Below are 15,687 nucleotides of genomic sequence, written 5' to 3' on the forward strand. Positions count from 1 at the left end.
ATTTATTTTTCGAATTTTTATCCACCAAAATTATGTAACGAATCGTTTTTCTTAGATCGTTTGTCAATAATATTTTACGTAACGAGCATGAAAAGTAACACATTTTTGCGATTAAGAAGGTTGACGCACGAGTGCGGTAATAACACGTGCGCCCGAAACACTTTCCCGTGAGTTGTGTTTTTACCACCACCACAGAAAATGGCACATTTTTTAATGATTCAGTTATTTATTTACATCACTGACATTTATTACGAGCGACAAGGTTATTGTAATAAAGATTAAAAATACGTTCACCCAACAAAAACAACGTTTTTTACTTGATTCTTATACGACACAAACCCATGGAAAACATGTCTACGATTTATCAAATTCTAAAAATTACATCTACGAAAAACGAAGCTGTAACATATAGATCAACAAAGAAAATAAAACAAATTTGAAGAACAAACAGTAGAATAACAAATAAAAATAGAATTGTTTATGCGCTATTAGAAGAAAAAGGACAAAGAAAAAGTCTTCTTATTTTTTTTTTGTACGTATTATCTTATACAGTCTTTCCTAGTTTTTCTCTACAATACTAAAAAATTATTTTAACAACGGTTTATCCAATTCCAAATAAATAGCATTTCTTATTTTGTTTTTAATTTTTATCTACCAAAATTATGTTGCGAAACTGATCTATAAGGCCGTTTGTCACTAGTAGTTCACGTAAGAAACATGGAAAGTAATACTTTTTGCACGAGTGAGAATGTTGACGCACGAGTGCGGCAATGACACGAGTCCCCAAAAGCTCTTTTCGGCAAGTTGTGTACCTAGACCATTTTTAAACGACTTCACTGTTTCATTACGAGTGAAAGGTTCATCGTAATGAAATAAATTGATTAAGACTGAAAACGAGAGTGCAAAGAAAATTCTGAAAAAAGATCGTCACGAAGCAAAAGACAAATCTTTAATTTTCTTTTTAATATTTCATACTTTTATAATCTTCTTCTATTTTTTTTTTGCCCATCTAAATAATGCGGTGAAGCTTGTTTGTCAGCAGCAGTTTACAAAGCGAGCACGAAAAGTGAGGCATTTCGCACGAGTGTAAATGTTGACGTACGTACGTACGAGTGCGGCAATGACACGAGTGCCTCAACACACCTACATTTCTACCTATCTTATACTCGTGTAACTTTTTCATGTTATGTTTCAAGCAATCTTGTCAAAACCACCTGTTCTTCATCAGCAAATGATTCTTTCCCATAAAGTCGAAAAAAACCGTCCGCTGATCCTTCAGAAAGTCAAAATATTTTTGATTACTTCTACAGGTGCACAACCTGACACTCATTAATTATTTATTTTCGTAGAATCCCACTCGATTTCTTCACCGACTGGATTTTATTAGGTCACGCTGTTTCGCGGTGCGTCAAAAAACCGATCAACCCGCCGCCACCCGTCCCGCGACCTCGCCCCGCCTCCCACCCCCGTCTCATGTTTCACCTGTGCGATCGGCGAAACTTCACAACCGTCGGTGGTTTCCTGCGAGGAACTGCGAACCCGCGTCACGCCCACCACCCAACACACATCGACATTCTCGAAATAAGTCGCCGATAAATTTAGATCTCGCCAGATTATAAACAGTTGTTGTTATCGCGGGGCGTCGCGACGCCCCCCAGTGCACCAGAGAGAGAGGCGAACGTCGGACGCGTCCGCGACGTCGCAAGATCGCCACCGATTCCGCACAAAACTGTTAGTCATGTCGACGTTGTCGCAAAAAACGTTCGCCGTTGCTCCAACGTGACCGCGTCCGTCGATTCCGCTGTGCTCCGACGCTATTGGAGGGTGGGAAACGCGGCGACCGCTGCGATTGGCCGCGCGTTCCGGGGGTGACACCCTCGTCGATTCTCGCCCGCTGCGGTCGAACGATCGACGAGCCACGTGACGATTCGCGCGAATAGGAAGCAGACGCGGGGACAGTTTTTGGTCGATCGCGAACAATCGATTGATCGCGCCCAACCCCGGACAAATCTGTGGAAATAATCGAAATTTACGGGTTCCCGCGTGTAACCAATACTTCAACACGTGCTAATATTCATCTGGACGGGTAAACAAACATGCCGTTATACGAGCGTAAACACTAAACGAAGAGAAGGACGAGAAAGAAGGTAAAAACAGTGACAATTAAATAAACCTTCGGAGATGTTCGCTTGTGGAGTGTTTATTTATTGTGTCGCCGGGTGCGACGTTAAACTAAACGGCCGTCTTCGATGCTTCTGAACGGTCAACACAAAAGGAACGATGTCGAAATCGACGACCATGCTGAGAACGAGACGAAGAGACAACAATGTCAAGCCGAACAGAAGGTAAGAAGGTGGACGCGACGCGACGACACCCGCCGCCAAAACCACAGGCACCGATGCCCAAAAAGACGCCGCCCTCTAGCTCTTATCTTAATCTGTTAATTTTTCCAGGGTTGCCAAGCTTTCCAGGTCAGTAGGTTTGCGAGCTTGTTCCCTTGCCATTTCTAACCAACTAACACCAAAACTGACAGATTGGTTCGCTCTTTTAACGTCAACGACCACAAACACTTGAGACTGAAGAATTTTTGTTTGTTCCACAGGTTGGACAGGAAATCTTCCAGAGGGATGATCTACGAGAACGAGGAACTCCGGTTGAGGACCATCAACATCAATGCGGAGATCGAGAGAGGTACTGTCAAAGAGCAACGTCGCTTTTTTGGAAGTTTCTCGTTGAAAATAGTCGTTCCAGGAAAGAGGCGAACACGTTCTTGATGCGGTAGTTAAGTTGTTGCAGGAATGCGCCAGAAGTGTTGTAAAATCGCTCAAATTTTACCGTTATTCAAACATAAAAACACCATAAAATGACAGAACAGTTTGGAATCGAATCAAATCTTCTGGAATTATGTTTTTCGATCGTCGACTCATTAATACAATAAAACTTCTCGTTTTTATTATTTTTTAGGCGTTTATTTTACGAAATGGGTCAATGTCTTGTACAAGGTGAGAAAAAGTACTGAATGATGGTAATGAACGTAAAACGCTCTTGATTACGATTGAATTAAAAAAATCTAAGAACAGATTTTTGCAGAATGTCAGTCAGTAAATCGACTAAAAGAAGGGTTGTTTTGCTGAAAAAAAAACTAACAATTTCATGGACAAGTTAACAAATAAACAAATTTCTCAACATCGATCTCTTCCACAAAATGTCTTAATTGTTAAAGTACTAAAAAAAATACCTTTAGAACATTCATTAAACCTACAAGGTAGGAACTGGGAATAAATATTTATACATATTTTATTTGTCACGTCCACTTAGAACAGTCTATTTTAGTACGACATTTACGACTTTCTTACTATTACTTTGATTTTTTTCTTGGAGAAAAAACATGTTTCTACCCTGCTGGGGCAAATAGTGTGTAAAACTTTTATCTAACTTGTTGAAAATCGATTCGGAGGAGAAAAAATGAATGTTGGGTGTTGGCCTTCACAATTTCCGGATTTAAACTCGGTGGAAAACATGTGGTTTAATTAAAGATCAGAATTGCAACGATTTACGAGTAGATCGAAGTGTTTGCATCAACGCTACTAAAGCGATTGTTAAACTAAGTAATTTTTGCGTAAATATTTGATTTTTTAATTTCCTTGCAATATTTTGTCCGCTATCGTTTGGGTTTTCATAAGAAAAATTACAGATCTTCGTAACTATAGGTTTTAACAGGGTGGTGCACCTCCACATACTGTTTTACAGAGGGAATACTCGTACATACCCTATACATATAAGTATGTTATCTACTGCATTTGTGTAGGGTGTTCATTTAAATTTATCCTTCAAGTAGGGTTTGAAGAGTCGATTGTGAACGAACCACGGATTACAAATCACAGATCGGCTATTTAAATCCAACCTCACTTTTTGGATTTTTTTTTTGCTGTCCATAGTGACGAGTGGTGCGTTCACAATCGATTCTTCAACGCCAACTTTGAAGATACATTTAACTGAACACCCGATATGTTTTACTCAACAATATCTTAGTAATTTGGCAACTCACTGGAATAATAAAATAAGACATTTTTTTTTTTTTGAGAAACTGGAATTTTATTATCAATCGAATTTTTGATCAAAGTGGTCATCTTTGGACATTCTGTCCATATTTAATGTTGGAACTTCTGTTACAAATACCTGAAGCTGGCGCTAGTAGTTTGTCAAACTTTCCTGTCCAATTCATTCTATAGATTTTCAACGGGTAAAAGCTCTGGAGAATATCGAGGATAATTGTATATTATGTTATTAGGAGCAAAAATGAAGTTTTATAAAACCATTTTTGCTCCGAATAACATATACTATTTTTTCTTCAAACCTTCATAACAAATTATTTAAGACATGTTAAGAAACCAGGTAGGAATTTCAAATGATTTAGCTAGTTTACTTTACAGCCGCTCATCAGCGGAGATAATAACTTCACGGACGCCCTCAGCGGAGATAATAACTTCACGGACGCTCCTCAGCGGAGATAATAACTTCACGGACGCTGGTCAGCTCGTTAGATGCCATGACAATGAAGTGACACTTTAGCATTATCAATGCAGCAGTGCAATGTCATATTTTACGGACGTTTGAAGAAAAACTATTTTTGCTCCTCTAAATCTTTCAAACAAAATCATCTGAAACGAGTTGAATGTTTGTCATTGTTCCATTCTTGAAAAATTTATTTTTCATTTATATGTTCTTCGTTTCCTCAATTTTGATTAGCTCTCCAATGTTGCCACCAAAATATTCTTAAAGCATCACTAACAGTATCACCAATAGCAGAAACAATGCATTGCTGACTAACTTGTACAAATGTCTTTGTTTTTATCTCTACCTTGTGGGATTGCTCAATTATGATGTTGCTTTCCCACTCCAACCCTTCTCTCTATTTTAGATGTTCTAATAGTTATTTGTGTATCAAGGCCAAAAAGTGCCCGAGTCTGAGTTTTCTGGCCGAGGCGCATCCGAGGCTTGAAACGACGAGGACAAAAGGTACTTTTTGACAGAGGTGCACATTAGATTTTTTAGACGACCGCACGAAAAAAAATTACAAATTTATTTTGTATCTACGTGTTTCAAATCTTGATAAATTTATCAATATACAGGGTGATTCTGAAATAAGTTTAGAAAAAAATGTGGAGTATCCTTTACACACAATAATTCTACGTTCCTTGTATTTTCGACGCCTATGAATAGGAAAAATTTGTCCGAATTTGTTCACTTCATTAGCAACCATTGTTACATCAACTTCACAATAAAGTCGTAGGTGCAAGCACACTGCTTTGTAAATGTTTCTATGGAAATGATCGACAGGAGTAATGTCATAGGTAAACATTAAAGTTTGTGACTGACGGGCACCTTTGATTATTATTGTTGCTAAACTACCAAGATAATCAGGTAATCACCTTTATCTCAGCAGCGTACTAGCAATTTTGACCAAATTTTCAATCATTTGTATCTCGAAAACGAAAAAACTTTTATAAGAAAAATGTTTTGTCTGACTTCCTCTCATCATCACCAATTACCGAGTTTTTATTTCAGAATCACCATGTATATTACCATTTTTTTTTTAGTATTTTTTTTCAGCTTGTCAATAAAACTAGAAATTTACGATTTGCAATACAATTACTTATTTACATAATTTATGGTCACAGGACAATTATCGGTTTTGTCGGTTTCGTTGCTAACTTACTAAACAGACCAACAGATGACGCCACGGTCAGCGTCCGAAAAAGAGTAACTTTTCGTCTGGTTGTGAGATTGTAAAATTACCGTTTTTATTAAGGGTGCCTAAAAAAGTATTCTTTCGAAACCACCTTTCCCAAAAAATGAAGTCTTCTTTGTTCTAATGATACTGAAGCAGGTTTTCTTTCAATTTATTAAATTTTCTGGTAGTTTTATGGTGATTTCATTTCGAAGTTGCCACAATGAACACAAGGTTTTCTCTCAACTAGAGAATTCGTTGCTTCTTTTTTTTTTACTAAACGTCATTTCTAGAGATTCAAAGCTTTTTTCATAATTTGTTATGAAACCCTCGTTATGAAGTATGTAAAATTTTAAGAGGCTAGATTTTTTCGAGTATTACAGTAGCGTAGGAAAATGTATCCTTCACAAGACTAAACTAATTACTTTACTACTACTGATTAATTCGCTGTTGAAAGGTTTTGCACATTACAATGATTTAAAATGAAATATTTTATTTAAATTTTGGAGTCATGACCGGTAGTATATAAAATCCAATTATTTTTACTATACCTACTTATAAATCAGCCTAAACTCCACAAATAACAAACAAAACCTTAAAATAAAAAAATCAAACATACTCGTATAATTTATTTTCAGTCAAAATCTCTTCTTTATGCTTCGTTTACATCTACAAATCATTCAATTTGCATTTAATTATTATTTATAATTCTTCTCCATTCCATTAGAAAATCAAATACCGAGTGACTTTAAATGATTGAAAATTATTTTGTTATGTTGGTAACACATTTGAAATCTTTAGTTGGCAACATCGTTGGCATGGCACACGTAATTTTTAAAATTGAAACAAACGTCAAAAAAATCTAAATCGACAATGTACTTCGTGACTTAACCTAACCTAAATAAAAATGACTGACAGATGATGCACGAGAAGACTTGCACTACCAACTACATCAGTGTTGCCAATCCACTATTTTCTTTCAATCATTTATAGTCACTCGGTACTTCACCAATGAATAGCAGGATTCCCATTTAAAACGCTGTTCGAATGTTTTAGTTTTAAAAAGTATCAAATGTTATCTTCTCTTCAGGAAAATTTAAACCAATTCAGGGCCAATTGCAAAAAGGACTAAAACTGTCACCATCTTATTCAAACCTTCATTGTATCTCCAATAGGAGTCCAATTGGAATGTTTTGTTGCCCAATTCATTCACTGCATTAACCAATATAAACACCAATTCAAATTGCAAAGAATTAAAGACATTAAAGTCACTGCTCATAAACATGAATATCTCTGCAAGCTACTTATTTTTGTGATTTATTCTTTCAACAATACCAAACGAATTTCTCGCGTGTTAATGGAACAATGTGCTTAACAACTAACAAGTTTCCGTTTCAATTAATTTATCGACCCGCATCTTTCTCCATCCCAGCAACGAAGTTTTCAACTCCATGGGGAGTACTTAAGAGTGCCGAATATATTTCTCCCCTAACTTCCCTTACAAGAGCTGTCTCGAAAGCAATTCGTAAAAGTTGATAAACCAAAGTCTGTAAACATCTACGAGGTGTAAATTCTATCCGAGAAACAGAGTTACAAACACACAAGGTCTCAGACATTTTGTTGCAAAGAACTAAAAAGCGCTCGAAGAACGCTATAGGTGGGGTATTAAATCGGTACTATGAAACATTATCCACCTCGAGAAAACCACATTCTGGAAGAAATGAAGTCTACGATCTTTTGTTAAGACGTGTGGTGACGACACAAAATGGAAATAAGGTGGGCAATCTCACTACACCGCATTATGCCGGTAAAAACGTGATCTTGTGACAAAACAAAACGTAGAACCCAAACAGGAACTTTCTCTTACTAACGTTTGCAAAAATGCACCGACTGGAATTTTCTTTCGTTCATGCCAACTTCTGGAAAAATGCCTCGACTTGAATGTTTTTTTTTTTGCAAAATGTTCGTCACAGTTTTGTACAGCTTATTTTAAAAAAATTCTTCTTGGGTAACAACAATCAAGAACATAAGCGGACGCTCTTAACAAAATCCTACTCGTGAAATTTATTAATTACGCTAAGCAATGTCTACAACATTATTTCCTAGATTTATTATTGCTGTCATTTATTATTCCAGTGGACACTATTTTTTTTTATATATTTCAGAACAAAGAAATTGTATAATTATTCAATGAACGCATAATGATGGCTATTACCCGTGAGGATGATTTTGTGTCACGAGCCGCAGGCGAGTGGCGTAATTCATCCGTGCGAGTAGTAGCCATTATCCGCGAGTAGAATAATATACTATTTCTACGACAATCGGCCGTGGGTAATGAATGCTGTTATCCAATGAAAAACACTTTAATAATTCAGTATTGTCAAATAGGAGTAGAAAAAAATATTTCACAAAAATGTTGCTTTTTAAAAAATACAATTTCCTTTTTTTAATTTTAGAAGAGAAAAATATGTTTTAAATGAAAAGCTGTTTTCATTTAACCTTGAAACACTTTTAGTATGTCTAACTACAAAGGAATGTTTTCGATTATGTACTACATTTATAGAAATATAATCTACTTTAAAATTTCTAAATTAGTTTTGTGGTCGTACCGTATTTTTTTAATCCAAGACAATATGTATTAAAATTCATTCTTTGCATTGTCTGAAAATAACAAACTGAATCCTATTCTATTCGGCATTTTTAAAATGTAAAAATATGTAAGTGTTCCAAATTAATAACAAAGTCTGGAATTCGAATCGGAAGTACTCGTAGTTACCGAGTTGAATAAACCTTCCATGACTTAGTTTTTTTTATGCAAATACCCCAGGAAAAAAACAAGTGAGATCGCGTCAACGACTCATTGTACACTACAGCAGAAGAAGCAAACAAAATAAAATAAACAAATTATTTTCCAGACATTCATCCCTTGACAATTTGATTTTTTTTTTTTTTGTAAAAATTGAACACCCGACCCCACGACCAGAATGATTCGATCAAAACCAATTCTCCAAGACACCCAACGAACTGTTTATCTCCAATCAATCGCCACAATTCCCTTGGACTTTTTCCTAATTTTAGATTCGGTTCAGATTTAGAACTGTAATAGTTAAAGTGTTTTATATCGCGTGTAACGTTAGCAACTAGCACCGAAATTATATCGCCGATAAAACAACAACAAAAAAATCTTTTATATCTGCTGCATTCATCCGAACGCCACTTATCGCAATTACTTCCATGGAAGGTCGCGAATTTTTACCACAATCGCGTAATCTTTGCGACGAAACGATTGTTTCAACGCAAAACACCAAACTACGAGACCGCAAACACGTTTGCTGCGTTTGCTTTGCTTATCTGGGTGCATTAAAAAAAAATCGCGATCAACACAGAAATTTCACGTCGATCGCCGACGCGAAGTGCTGGTTTGGACAAGCGCCTCCAATCATAATAAATAGGACGTGAGAGATCTCCCGAAGGAAAACAGGACTCAAAGAGGATTGATTGTTTGTCAAAGAGTTGCATCGCCTACACTATGAGGGCGTTAATCTGCAATCTGTCAGGTTCTAGCCCAGCTGGTGTATTTTTCAAGATAAAAAGAAAATTATTAGTATATTTATTTTTTAAGATAAAAATATGTACAAAAAGCCCATTATTATTATTCAAGGAGCTATGTACAATTTACAAAAATTGTCAAAATTTCGACCCCCTTGTTCAAATTTTACTTTTTTGTTGATTATCTCGCAAACTAAGCGTTTTTGACCCCACATGTATTAAGAGTTTTATGCTTATTTTTGATCGTAGAACTAGCCCCGAAAGTTTCTCGGTGGAATTCTGACACACCCTGTATAAAAGAAATCTGAAGTTTCAAATTTGAAAAACTTTTTTTTTGGGACATGCGATATACTTACCACAACAAACATTATAAAAATTGTTTCGTTACTCGGAATACAACCAAGTCATGAATATTTTTGAACGTAAACACAGAACCAACAATAACAAACAAATTATCGTTTTGTTTGACGTTGATTTCATTAGCGATGGTCAATTACTTCAACTTTTTGAGTGCATAACACAAACAAAATCTAACAGCTCTAATTGCAACAGTAAAAAAACCAAAAACAATTTTTGTCCCGGTTAAAAATAGATTTGGAGATTTTTGGCGGGAAAAAATATTTTTGAAAAAAATCGTTTCAAACTTCCATTTTTCGTTCAAGGCCAGTACGACATCAAGAAGCTGAAACGGGAGAACGAAATGCTGAAGAAGGAGATCTGGTGCTTGCGCGACGAATACGACAAACTGGACAAACTCCTCAAGGAGAAGGAGTACGACTTCTCGTCGTCGTCGACGACTTGCAGCACCAGCGATTCGGTAAGACCTGACCCCGCCGAGACCAATCCGTCGACCTCACAATCTTAGGAAAGTTGCAGTTCCTGCACCGAAGGCTCCGAAGAAGTGGAGACGTCTCAGAACCTGCAGAACGTGCAGAAAACCAACATGAAGAACCTCCACGCCGAGTTCGACCATCTGTCGGTGGTGCCTGAAGAGAACAGCACCGAGAACTCCGACAAGACCTCCAACAGAGCCTCGATACCCAACGACCAATGGAACTGTGACAACATAATCAAACCCGACCAGAGCTACCCGCCTTATGGAAAAGCCAGCACGTTGCCGACGCCGCCCCCGAAGAACTTCTTCTCGCCGATTAAGATCAGCAAAAGCTGCGACGAGCAATTCTACACCAGCGAAAAAGTCGTGAGTACTAATGCGACCAGTTTCTACCAGAACATGGTCCTGGTGCCGAAACCCGAAGAAGTACCGGCTATGGACAAGACATCGACGGATCTGATCGTCAAGACTGACAACCACGCGTTCAACGGTACTCCCAGTAGGAGTACTTTCAGCAACGGCGGCAATTTAGAAGAGTTGCTGAACGATATCGAAACCATCTCGCAAGATATCTTGAAGATAACCAACGACCAGGTGAACTTGGAGGTGGCGCAGCAGAAACCGTACAAGAGTGAGCTGAACGTGGTACTGATGCCGAATCCGATGCCCCTGCTCGGGTTTGACAAGTACAGAAACATCCAAAACAGTTTTGAGAGTTTGCATTCGAAGTCGGCAGAAAAACTGTCTGTGCAGGAGGAGTTGAGGCCTTTGACGTCGCCCCCCGTGACGTCCACGACCTGCGAGCACAACCCCTTCTTCTTCGGCCCCATCGGCGACGCAAACTCGGACTTTTTCAACGCGCGCTACAATCCGGACAATTTCGAGAAGACTCCGAATTTGGGAGGCTCCAAAACCAACCTGCTCGACCTGACTTCGTCCGATTTGATCTCGAGCGAGAACGAAGAAAATCTGAAATTCCAGACGACCAAAGTGGAGCCGCCGAAACCGGACAAACCGGAAGACGAGAAAAAATCCCCCAAGCTCAGCATCAGACGCAAAGTGTCCATACACTTCAAGGGCAAACGCGACAAGTCGGTTAAAACCACCGAGAAGAAGCACTCGATCTTCGACATCAAATTCAGCAACCCGTTGGAGCCCAAGCACCAGAAGACGCCGAGTCTCGAGTCGAGGAAGTCGACGACGGACGCTGAGCCCAAGACGCCGACGAGCTCCGACAGCAAGACGGGGTCCGAGCGGAAGAAGGTCGAGGAGAAGAAGCAGCGGAAGAGCGCGTCGGTCAGCCCCGACCGCAAGCACGTCCACGTCAAGGACGAGAAGAAGCACAAGAAGCACCGGAAGAGCGACAGGATGAAGAGCCGCAGGGGGACCATCACCAGCATGGACCGGGCACACCGCGAGCGCTCCTTCTCCGTCTGCACGGACAGGTCGATGGAGCACCGGTTCGGGGTGGCGTACGACGATTTCGGTGCGCATTCGGAGAGGGAACGGACGAACAGTTTGAGCAGTTGCGAGACCATCAAAACGAGGAAAATGTCCAACATTTCGAACATACCCCTGAACGGGAAAGTGCCGTGGTGCGCTTGTTGGGGCAACGGCTGTATCTGACTTTGTAAATAAATTTTTATATACACTCACCCACTATTGTCGATGCGACCAGGACCAGCACACAGACCGCCGTGTTCATGTCGCGTCGGTTCTCGTGTCAACACATCCTCGAAGCTGGCGACATCACCACATATATCAGTTTGTGATGCCCCGTCGGTGGGTCAAGAGGGCAAGAGTTCGATGTACCTGCGGACGCTAAAAATTACAAAAACGCGACAGGTTCGTCTCGAGATAGCGTCTCAGTTGGGACTTACGCAAAGAAAATAAATAAACACCCCCGGACACCACCACAATTTTGTGTAAATACACAAAGACTGTTTTGGGCTGATTTGACAGAAAAGTTACTAAAAATACACCAAACAAAAAAACTGTTGGCAGCGCTTGACACATGACTCACTGACACAAACCAAGGCCTACTAGAACAATTGCGCATCGCGTTTGCCATAACCTAAACCCCAAAATCTAATTTTGGAAATTTTTATTAATCATAACAATTACAAGATATAGATTACTCGATAAACTCGATAAACTCGATTACTGTGATTACACTACTGCGCGCAGTCCTTGAAGGGGACGTTGTCCAACTTGACGATTTTGTCCCTCAAGCGCACTTCATATTTACCAGGTTGTACCTCTTTCGCTTGAATCACGGTAGATATCAATTCACTCTCTACAGCCCTCGAGTGCGCCACCAATTCACGAATTGCCTCAGGATCAGTCACCACTTTACATTTCTTGTACTCTTGGTTTATTTGCGTGCGGGCTTTGGTCAGCGCATTATCATCACCTTCAAAAACGTGCCTCCTAGCTTTGTGAAGCGACTTGAAGGCCTTCAGGACCTCTCGACGCAGATTTTGAGACATACCACAGAGATTTTGCAGACACCTTTTTTTATTACATAACCTCAAAACGCCATTTTAGTTGTGACCATTATACAGTATTATACCATCACGACAACACCTGAACTGCTATTCCAGTCCCATTTGTGTAAATTTTAAATTAACTTTGAATTTGCAGCCCCAAAAATATTTAGAATGACGTTTGTCAGGGTAGCCAACACATCAAACATAACCTCAAACATGATTATCGAGACTTTATTATTTATAAAAATATTATAATACTTGGTATTATCACTGTTAAACAGCCATTATTATTACTCGTTGTTGTCTCAGGTCCCATTAAAATAGCGAATAATTCATATCAAGTACTTCGTGGACTTTCTTAACTAAGGGAAAGGGTTGATTACGTACATTCGGATCGATTTTGCAGACCCCCATGTGGTCGTCTGCGTTCAGCGAGTATATCATGACGCCTCCAAATTGGTAGTCGCGCACATACTCGGCCTGAAATCTCTCATTAACGCTCAATTGACAAAAACGCAACAACTCACTTTAAACGAGAGACTTTGCTCATTATCAAATGAGACCCACTCAGTGGATTTTGCGGCGTAGGGACTTCTCGAGTCCATATCGAAAACTGGAGTAATCTGATTCAGATTAAGGAATTTACAAATTTGCGTGTAGTCAACAAAGCCGCCGCCTCCTAGTTTGCCGTAGCCCCGAGCTGGGGCGTAGAGACCTTTGTTGTGGGGGTTTGTCAGCCTGCAAATGTACTGTTAAAATGTTGCAACGAATCGGGGCGAGTGCTACCGAAAAGTGTGTCCGTAAGTGGGCAAACCTATAACAATTTTTTCCCTACTCATACCCTTGGAGAGCCAATAGTGAGCCGAGTAGTTGATGTTGAGGGACGAAAAGTAACCCTTGTCTGTGTAGGACTCGTATAAAGGTGCATTCAAGCCAGTAAATGGTGTCAGTTTGGTGTAAAAGTGGTAATCGTAAGTCATGACATTAACAAAATCGACCCACCTACAACATGCCAATTAATTAATCTGGACACGCTCACATTAAAGCAATTAACTGGTTCAAATAGGGAACTTTGTAACTATTGTCAATTAGGAAAACCGGTGCGGCGACCGCAACCGTCAGAATAAACTTGTGCCGATGCTGCTTGTTGATGGCGCTCCTGAGCTCCTCCAGAAGCTGAGTGAAGTGAATCTTTTGGTTTTTGTCATGAACCGGGTCCTGGTTGGGGAACTCCCAGTCCAGATCCACCCCATCGACGCCGTAACTCTTCACCAAATCCACCACCGAGCGGATGAATATTTTGCGATTGGCGTGATTCAGCACCATCTGGTCGAACCCGCTCGCGTTCCCGGCGCCCCCCACAGACACCAGAACCTTCAGTTGCTCGTTTGTCTTCTTCAGGTTGACCACGGATTCGAGAACCTCCAACTGTGAGTCTTTCAGATTGACGGCGTTGTCCACGACAGTCGCGAACGCGACGTTAATGTGGGTGCACAAGAACGGGTCGATGTCTTTGGGTTGCAACGTATTGAAGTCATCGCTGGGGAAGTTGTAGTAACAGACCAGTTTAAACTCGTCGATCTGGCGGGCGGGTTTGTCTTCGACGGGGCCAATGTGGCTGAACTTGGAGTTCTTGGGGTAACTGTTGTATGTTTTGGCACGTTGTGTCCACAAGAACGGCACTGAAATCATGTTGTTTGCACTTTTGGTGAGGGGCTGAGTTGGGGTTACCTTCGAGGTGGGATTTGGGGTACAGGAGGCTCTCGTTGCTCTTAAGTATAATCGTGTAAATACCACAGAATATGACGATCGGGACAGTGACCACTGTTATCAGAAATAGGGTCCGACCGTCGAACCATCGCCTCCTAGAGCACAAAATTACAAATGTTGGCACCAATTACACCGCAATTACCTGTTATCTGTTAACAAAACGAATTGAGAGTGGCCTGAATAGACGTCTGTCATTCTACTATTTTCTTAGGTTATGTTTACTTCACGTGACAGTAGATTCAAGATGGCGCATCCAAATTTCGATTTAAAAAATATCCAAATTTGGATTAAAAATCGAAATTGAGGATGGCGACAAGACGGGCAGTTCTGCGAAACGACACGTCGTACCCTACTAATTATTCTTTATCGATGAACGAGGGATTAGACGCACAATGCAAAGAATTAACCAGCCTCATTTCTGATAAGATAAAATTGGCAATTAAATTTTAATTTCGCCAAAATGAGAGGTGTGCTTGTGTCGTTTTGCGCACTTGGGCTGGTATGTGCCCTGTTTGTTTATTTAAGATTTGAATTTTTGCGGTTTTAGGTGTGGGTCGCCGCAGAAAAATGTTTTCACACGTGTGGGCCAGAAGACGAATTTGAAGATGGTCAAACTAGCACCGAATGGGACGACTTCATGGAAGACTTAATCGACGCCACTTTCAAACCGAACAGTTTACCGTGTATGAATACCGAAAACCAGACAGTCACCATCGACGCAAATTCGGACATAGTGTGGGACTTGCGGTAGCGAAATCCTCCACATTTGTACATTCAAAATCTCTCAAAATCGGCTTTTAGATATCAAATTTATAACGAACGCAAAGACAAAGCACAGAACACTCTGGACGACTGCTACTGCAAGTACAGCGACTGCAAGAGCGCGGAATTTAAGCAGTGCATGACTTCAGCAAGAGTCGAAATGAAGAAGGAAGTTAAGACGGTCATGACTGACACTATCAGTACATTGTTGTTCGAACTCATGCTTGAATGTTGACCAGAGTTTTTGAATCTTCGTCGCTGTTACAACGAAATTAGCAAAATTATTGTGTTTGACTATTTTTATTTAATATAATATGTGTGCAGAGACTTTGTCTTTCAATTTATCAAATAATCACAAGCAACAGTTTTAAATTCAAATTCCCGCTTAGAGCAACAACAAATGGCAACGAAACATCTTGTGAAAAATGCAATTAAGCTTTCTCGTCATCCAAAAAAAAAAGAATAAATAAAACAAAGACACAATTATTGCTGTTGGTACTATTATTAGGTACTAGTAATAATATTAATCTCTTAATCTATTTGTTGTCACT

The 15,687-nt window shown here is 39.7% G+C and overlaps 5 protein-coding genes across 8 annotated transcripts in view; 2 read left to right on the plus strand and 3 right to left on the minus strand.

The window, feature by feature from the left end:
* Positions 1–12,134, minus strand: part of LOC138127713 (tyrosine-protein kinase transmembrane receptor Ror-like) — a 28,702-nt gene extending 16,568 nt beyond the window's left edge. The window contains exons 1-2 of one of the 3 annotated variants that reach the window (XM_069043770.1): positions 11,996–12,134; positions 11,772–11,936 (exon numbers count right to left, since the gene is read on the minus strand). In XM_069043770.1, the coding sequence (XP_068899871.1) occupies positions 11,772–11,820 (49 nt within the window). In that variant the 5' untranslated portion in view covers positions 11,821–11,936; positions 11,996–12,134. The remainder of the gene's footprint in view (positions 1–11,771; positions 11,937–11,995) is intronic. The other 2 variants (XM_069043772.1, XM_069043771.1) reach the window with 2 other exon arrangements.
* On the plus strand, positions 1,568–11,770 carry LOC138127715 (uncharacterized). 2 transcript variants are annotated; one of them, XM_069043776.1, is made up of 5 exons: positions 1,568–2,345; positions 2,454–2,471; positions 2,603–2,691; positions 9,943–10,097; positions 10,146–11,770. In XM_069043776.1, the coding sequence occupies exons 1-5, from the start codon at positions 2,281–2,283 to the stop codon at positions 11,739–11,741; spliced, it is 1,923 nt and encodes a 640-aa protein (XP_068899877.1). In that variant the 5' UTR covers positions 1,568–2,280; the 3' UTR covers positions 11,742–11,770. The 2 variants fall into 2 exon arrangements, with proteins under 2 accessions (XP_068899877.1, XP_068899878.1); XM_069043777.1 differs by lacking the exon at positions 2,454–2,471 and having other exon boundaries at positions 1,582–2,345.
* A 70-nt stretch (positions 12,135–12,204) lies between the features above and the next one.
* LOC138127726 (complex III assembly factor LYRM7) lies at positions 12,205–12,793 on the minus strand. Its single transcript, XM_069043799.1, has one exon. It carries the CDS (start codon positions 12,602–12,604, stop codon positions 12,290–12,292), a length of 315 nt encoding a protein of 104 aa, XP_068899900.1. The 5' UTR covers positions 12,605–12,793; the 3' UTR covers positions 12,205–12,289.
* Positions 12,794–12,819: 26 nt separating this feature from the next.
* Cht11 (Chitinase 11) lies at positions 12,820–14,658 on the minus strand. Its single transcript, XM_069043781.1, has 6 exons — positions 14,517–14,658; positions 14,336–14,469; positions 13,659–14,286; positions 13,391–13,606; positions 13,132–13,342; positions 12,820–13,084 (listed from the first exon to the last, which is right to left on the minus strand). The coding sequence occupies exons 1-6, from the start codon at positions 14,567–14,569 to the stop codon at positions 12,920–12,922; spliced, it is 1,407 nt and encodes a 468-aa protein (XP_068899882.1). The 5' UTR covers positions 14,570–14,658; the 3' UTR covers positions 12,820–12,919.
* Positions 14,659–14,734: 76 nt separating this feature from the next.
* On the plus strand, positions 14,735–15,463 carry LOC138127724 (uncharacterized). The gene is made up of 3 exons (XM_069043795.1): positions 14,735–14,873; positions 14,922–15,121; positions 15,176–15,463. The coding sequence occupies exons 1-3, from the start codon at positions 14,835–14,837 to the stop codon at positions 15,369–15,371; spliced, it is 435 nt and encodes a 144-aa protein (XP_068899896.1). The 5' UTR covers positions 14,735–14,834; the 3' UTR covers positions 15,372–15,463.
* Positions 15,464–15,687: the final 224 nt, after the last annotated feature.

The sequence above is a fragment of the Tenebrio molitor genome, chromosome 4 (genome assembly GCF_963966145.1).
Source record: "Tenebrio molitor chromosome 4, icTenMoli1.1, whole genome shotgun sequence".
Lineage (NCBI taxonomy): Eukaryota > Metazoa > Arthropoda > Insecta > Coleoptera > Tenebrionidae > Tenebrio > Tenebrio molitor.

Coding starts and splice junctions, on each gene's coding strand:
- LOC138127715 (XM_069043776.1), top strand. CDS start 2,281: ATGTCGAAATCGACGACCATGCTGAGAACGAGACGAAGAGACAACAAT. Junction 2,692..9,942: donor CAATGCGGAGATCGAGAGAG/GTACTGTCAAAG, acceptor TTTTCGTTCAAG/GCCAGTACGACATCAAGAAG. Junction 10,098..10,145: donor CTTGCAGCACCAGCGATTCG/GTAAGACCTGAC, acceptor TCACAATCTTAG/GAAAGTTGCAGTTCCTGCAC.
- LOC138127726 (XM_069043799.1), bottom strand. CDS start 12,604: ATGTCTCAAAATCTGCGTCGAGAGGTCCTGAAGGCCTTCAAGTCGCTT.
- Cht11 (XM_069043781.1), bottom strand. CDS start 14,569: ATGACAGACGTCTATTCAGGCCACTCTCAATTCGTTTTGTTAACAGAT. Junction 14,470..14,516: donor GTTTTGTTAACAGATAACAG/GTAATTGCGGTG, acceptor TTTGTGCTCTAG/GAGGCGATGGTTCGACGGTC. Junction 13,343..13,390: donor ACTTACGGACACACTTTTCG/GTAGCACTCGCC, acceptor GTACATTTGCAG/GCTGACAAACCCCCACAACA.
- LOC138127724 (XM_069043795.1), top strand. CDS start 14,835: ATGAGAGGTGTGCTTGTGTCGTTTTGCGCACTTGGGCTG. Junction 14,874..14,921: donor CGTTTTGCGCACTTGGGCTG/GTATGTGCCCTG, acceptor TTGCGGTTTTAG/GTGTGGGTCGCCGCAGAAAA. Junction 15,122..15,175: donor GACATAGTGTGGGACTTGCG/GTAGCGAAATCC, acceptor ATCGGCTTTTAG/ATATCAAATTTATAACGAAC.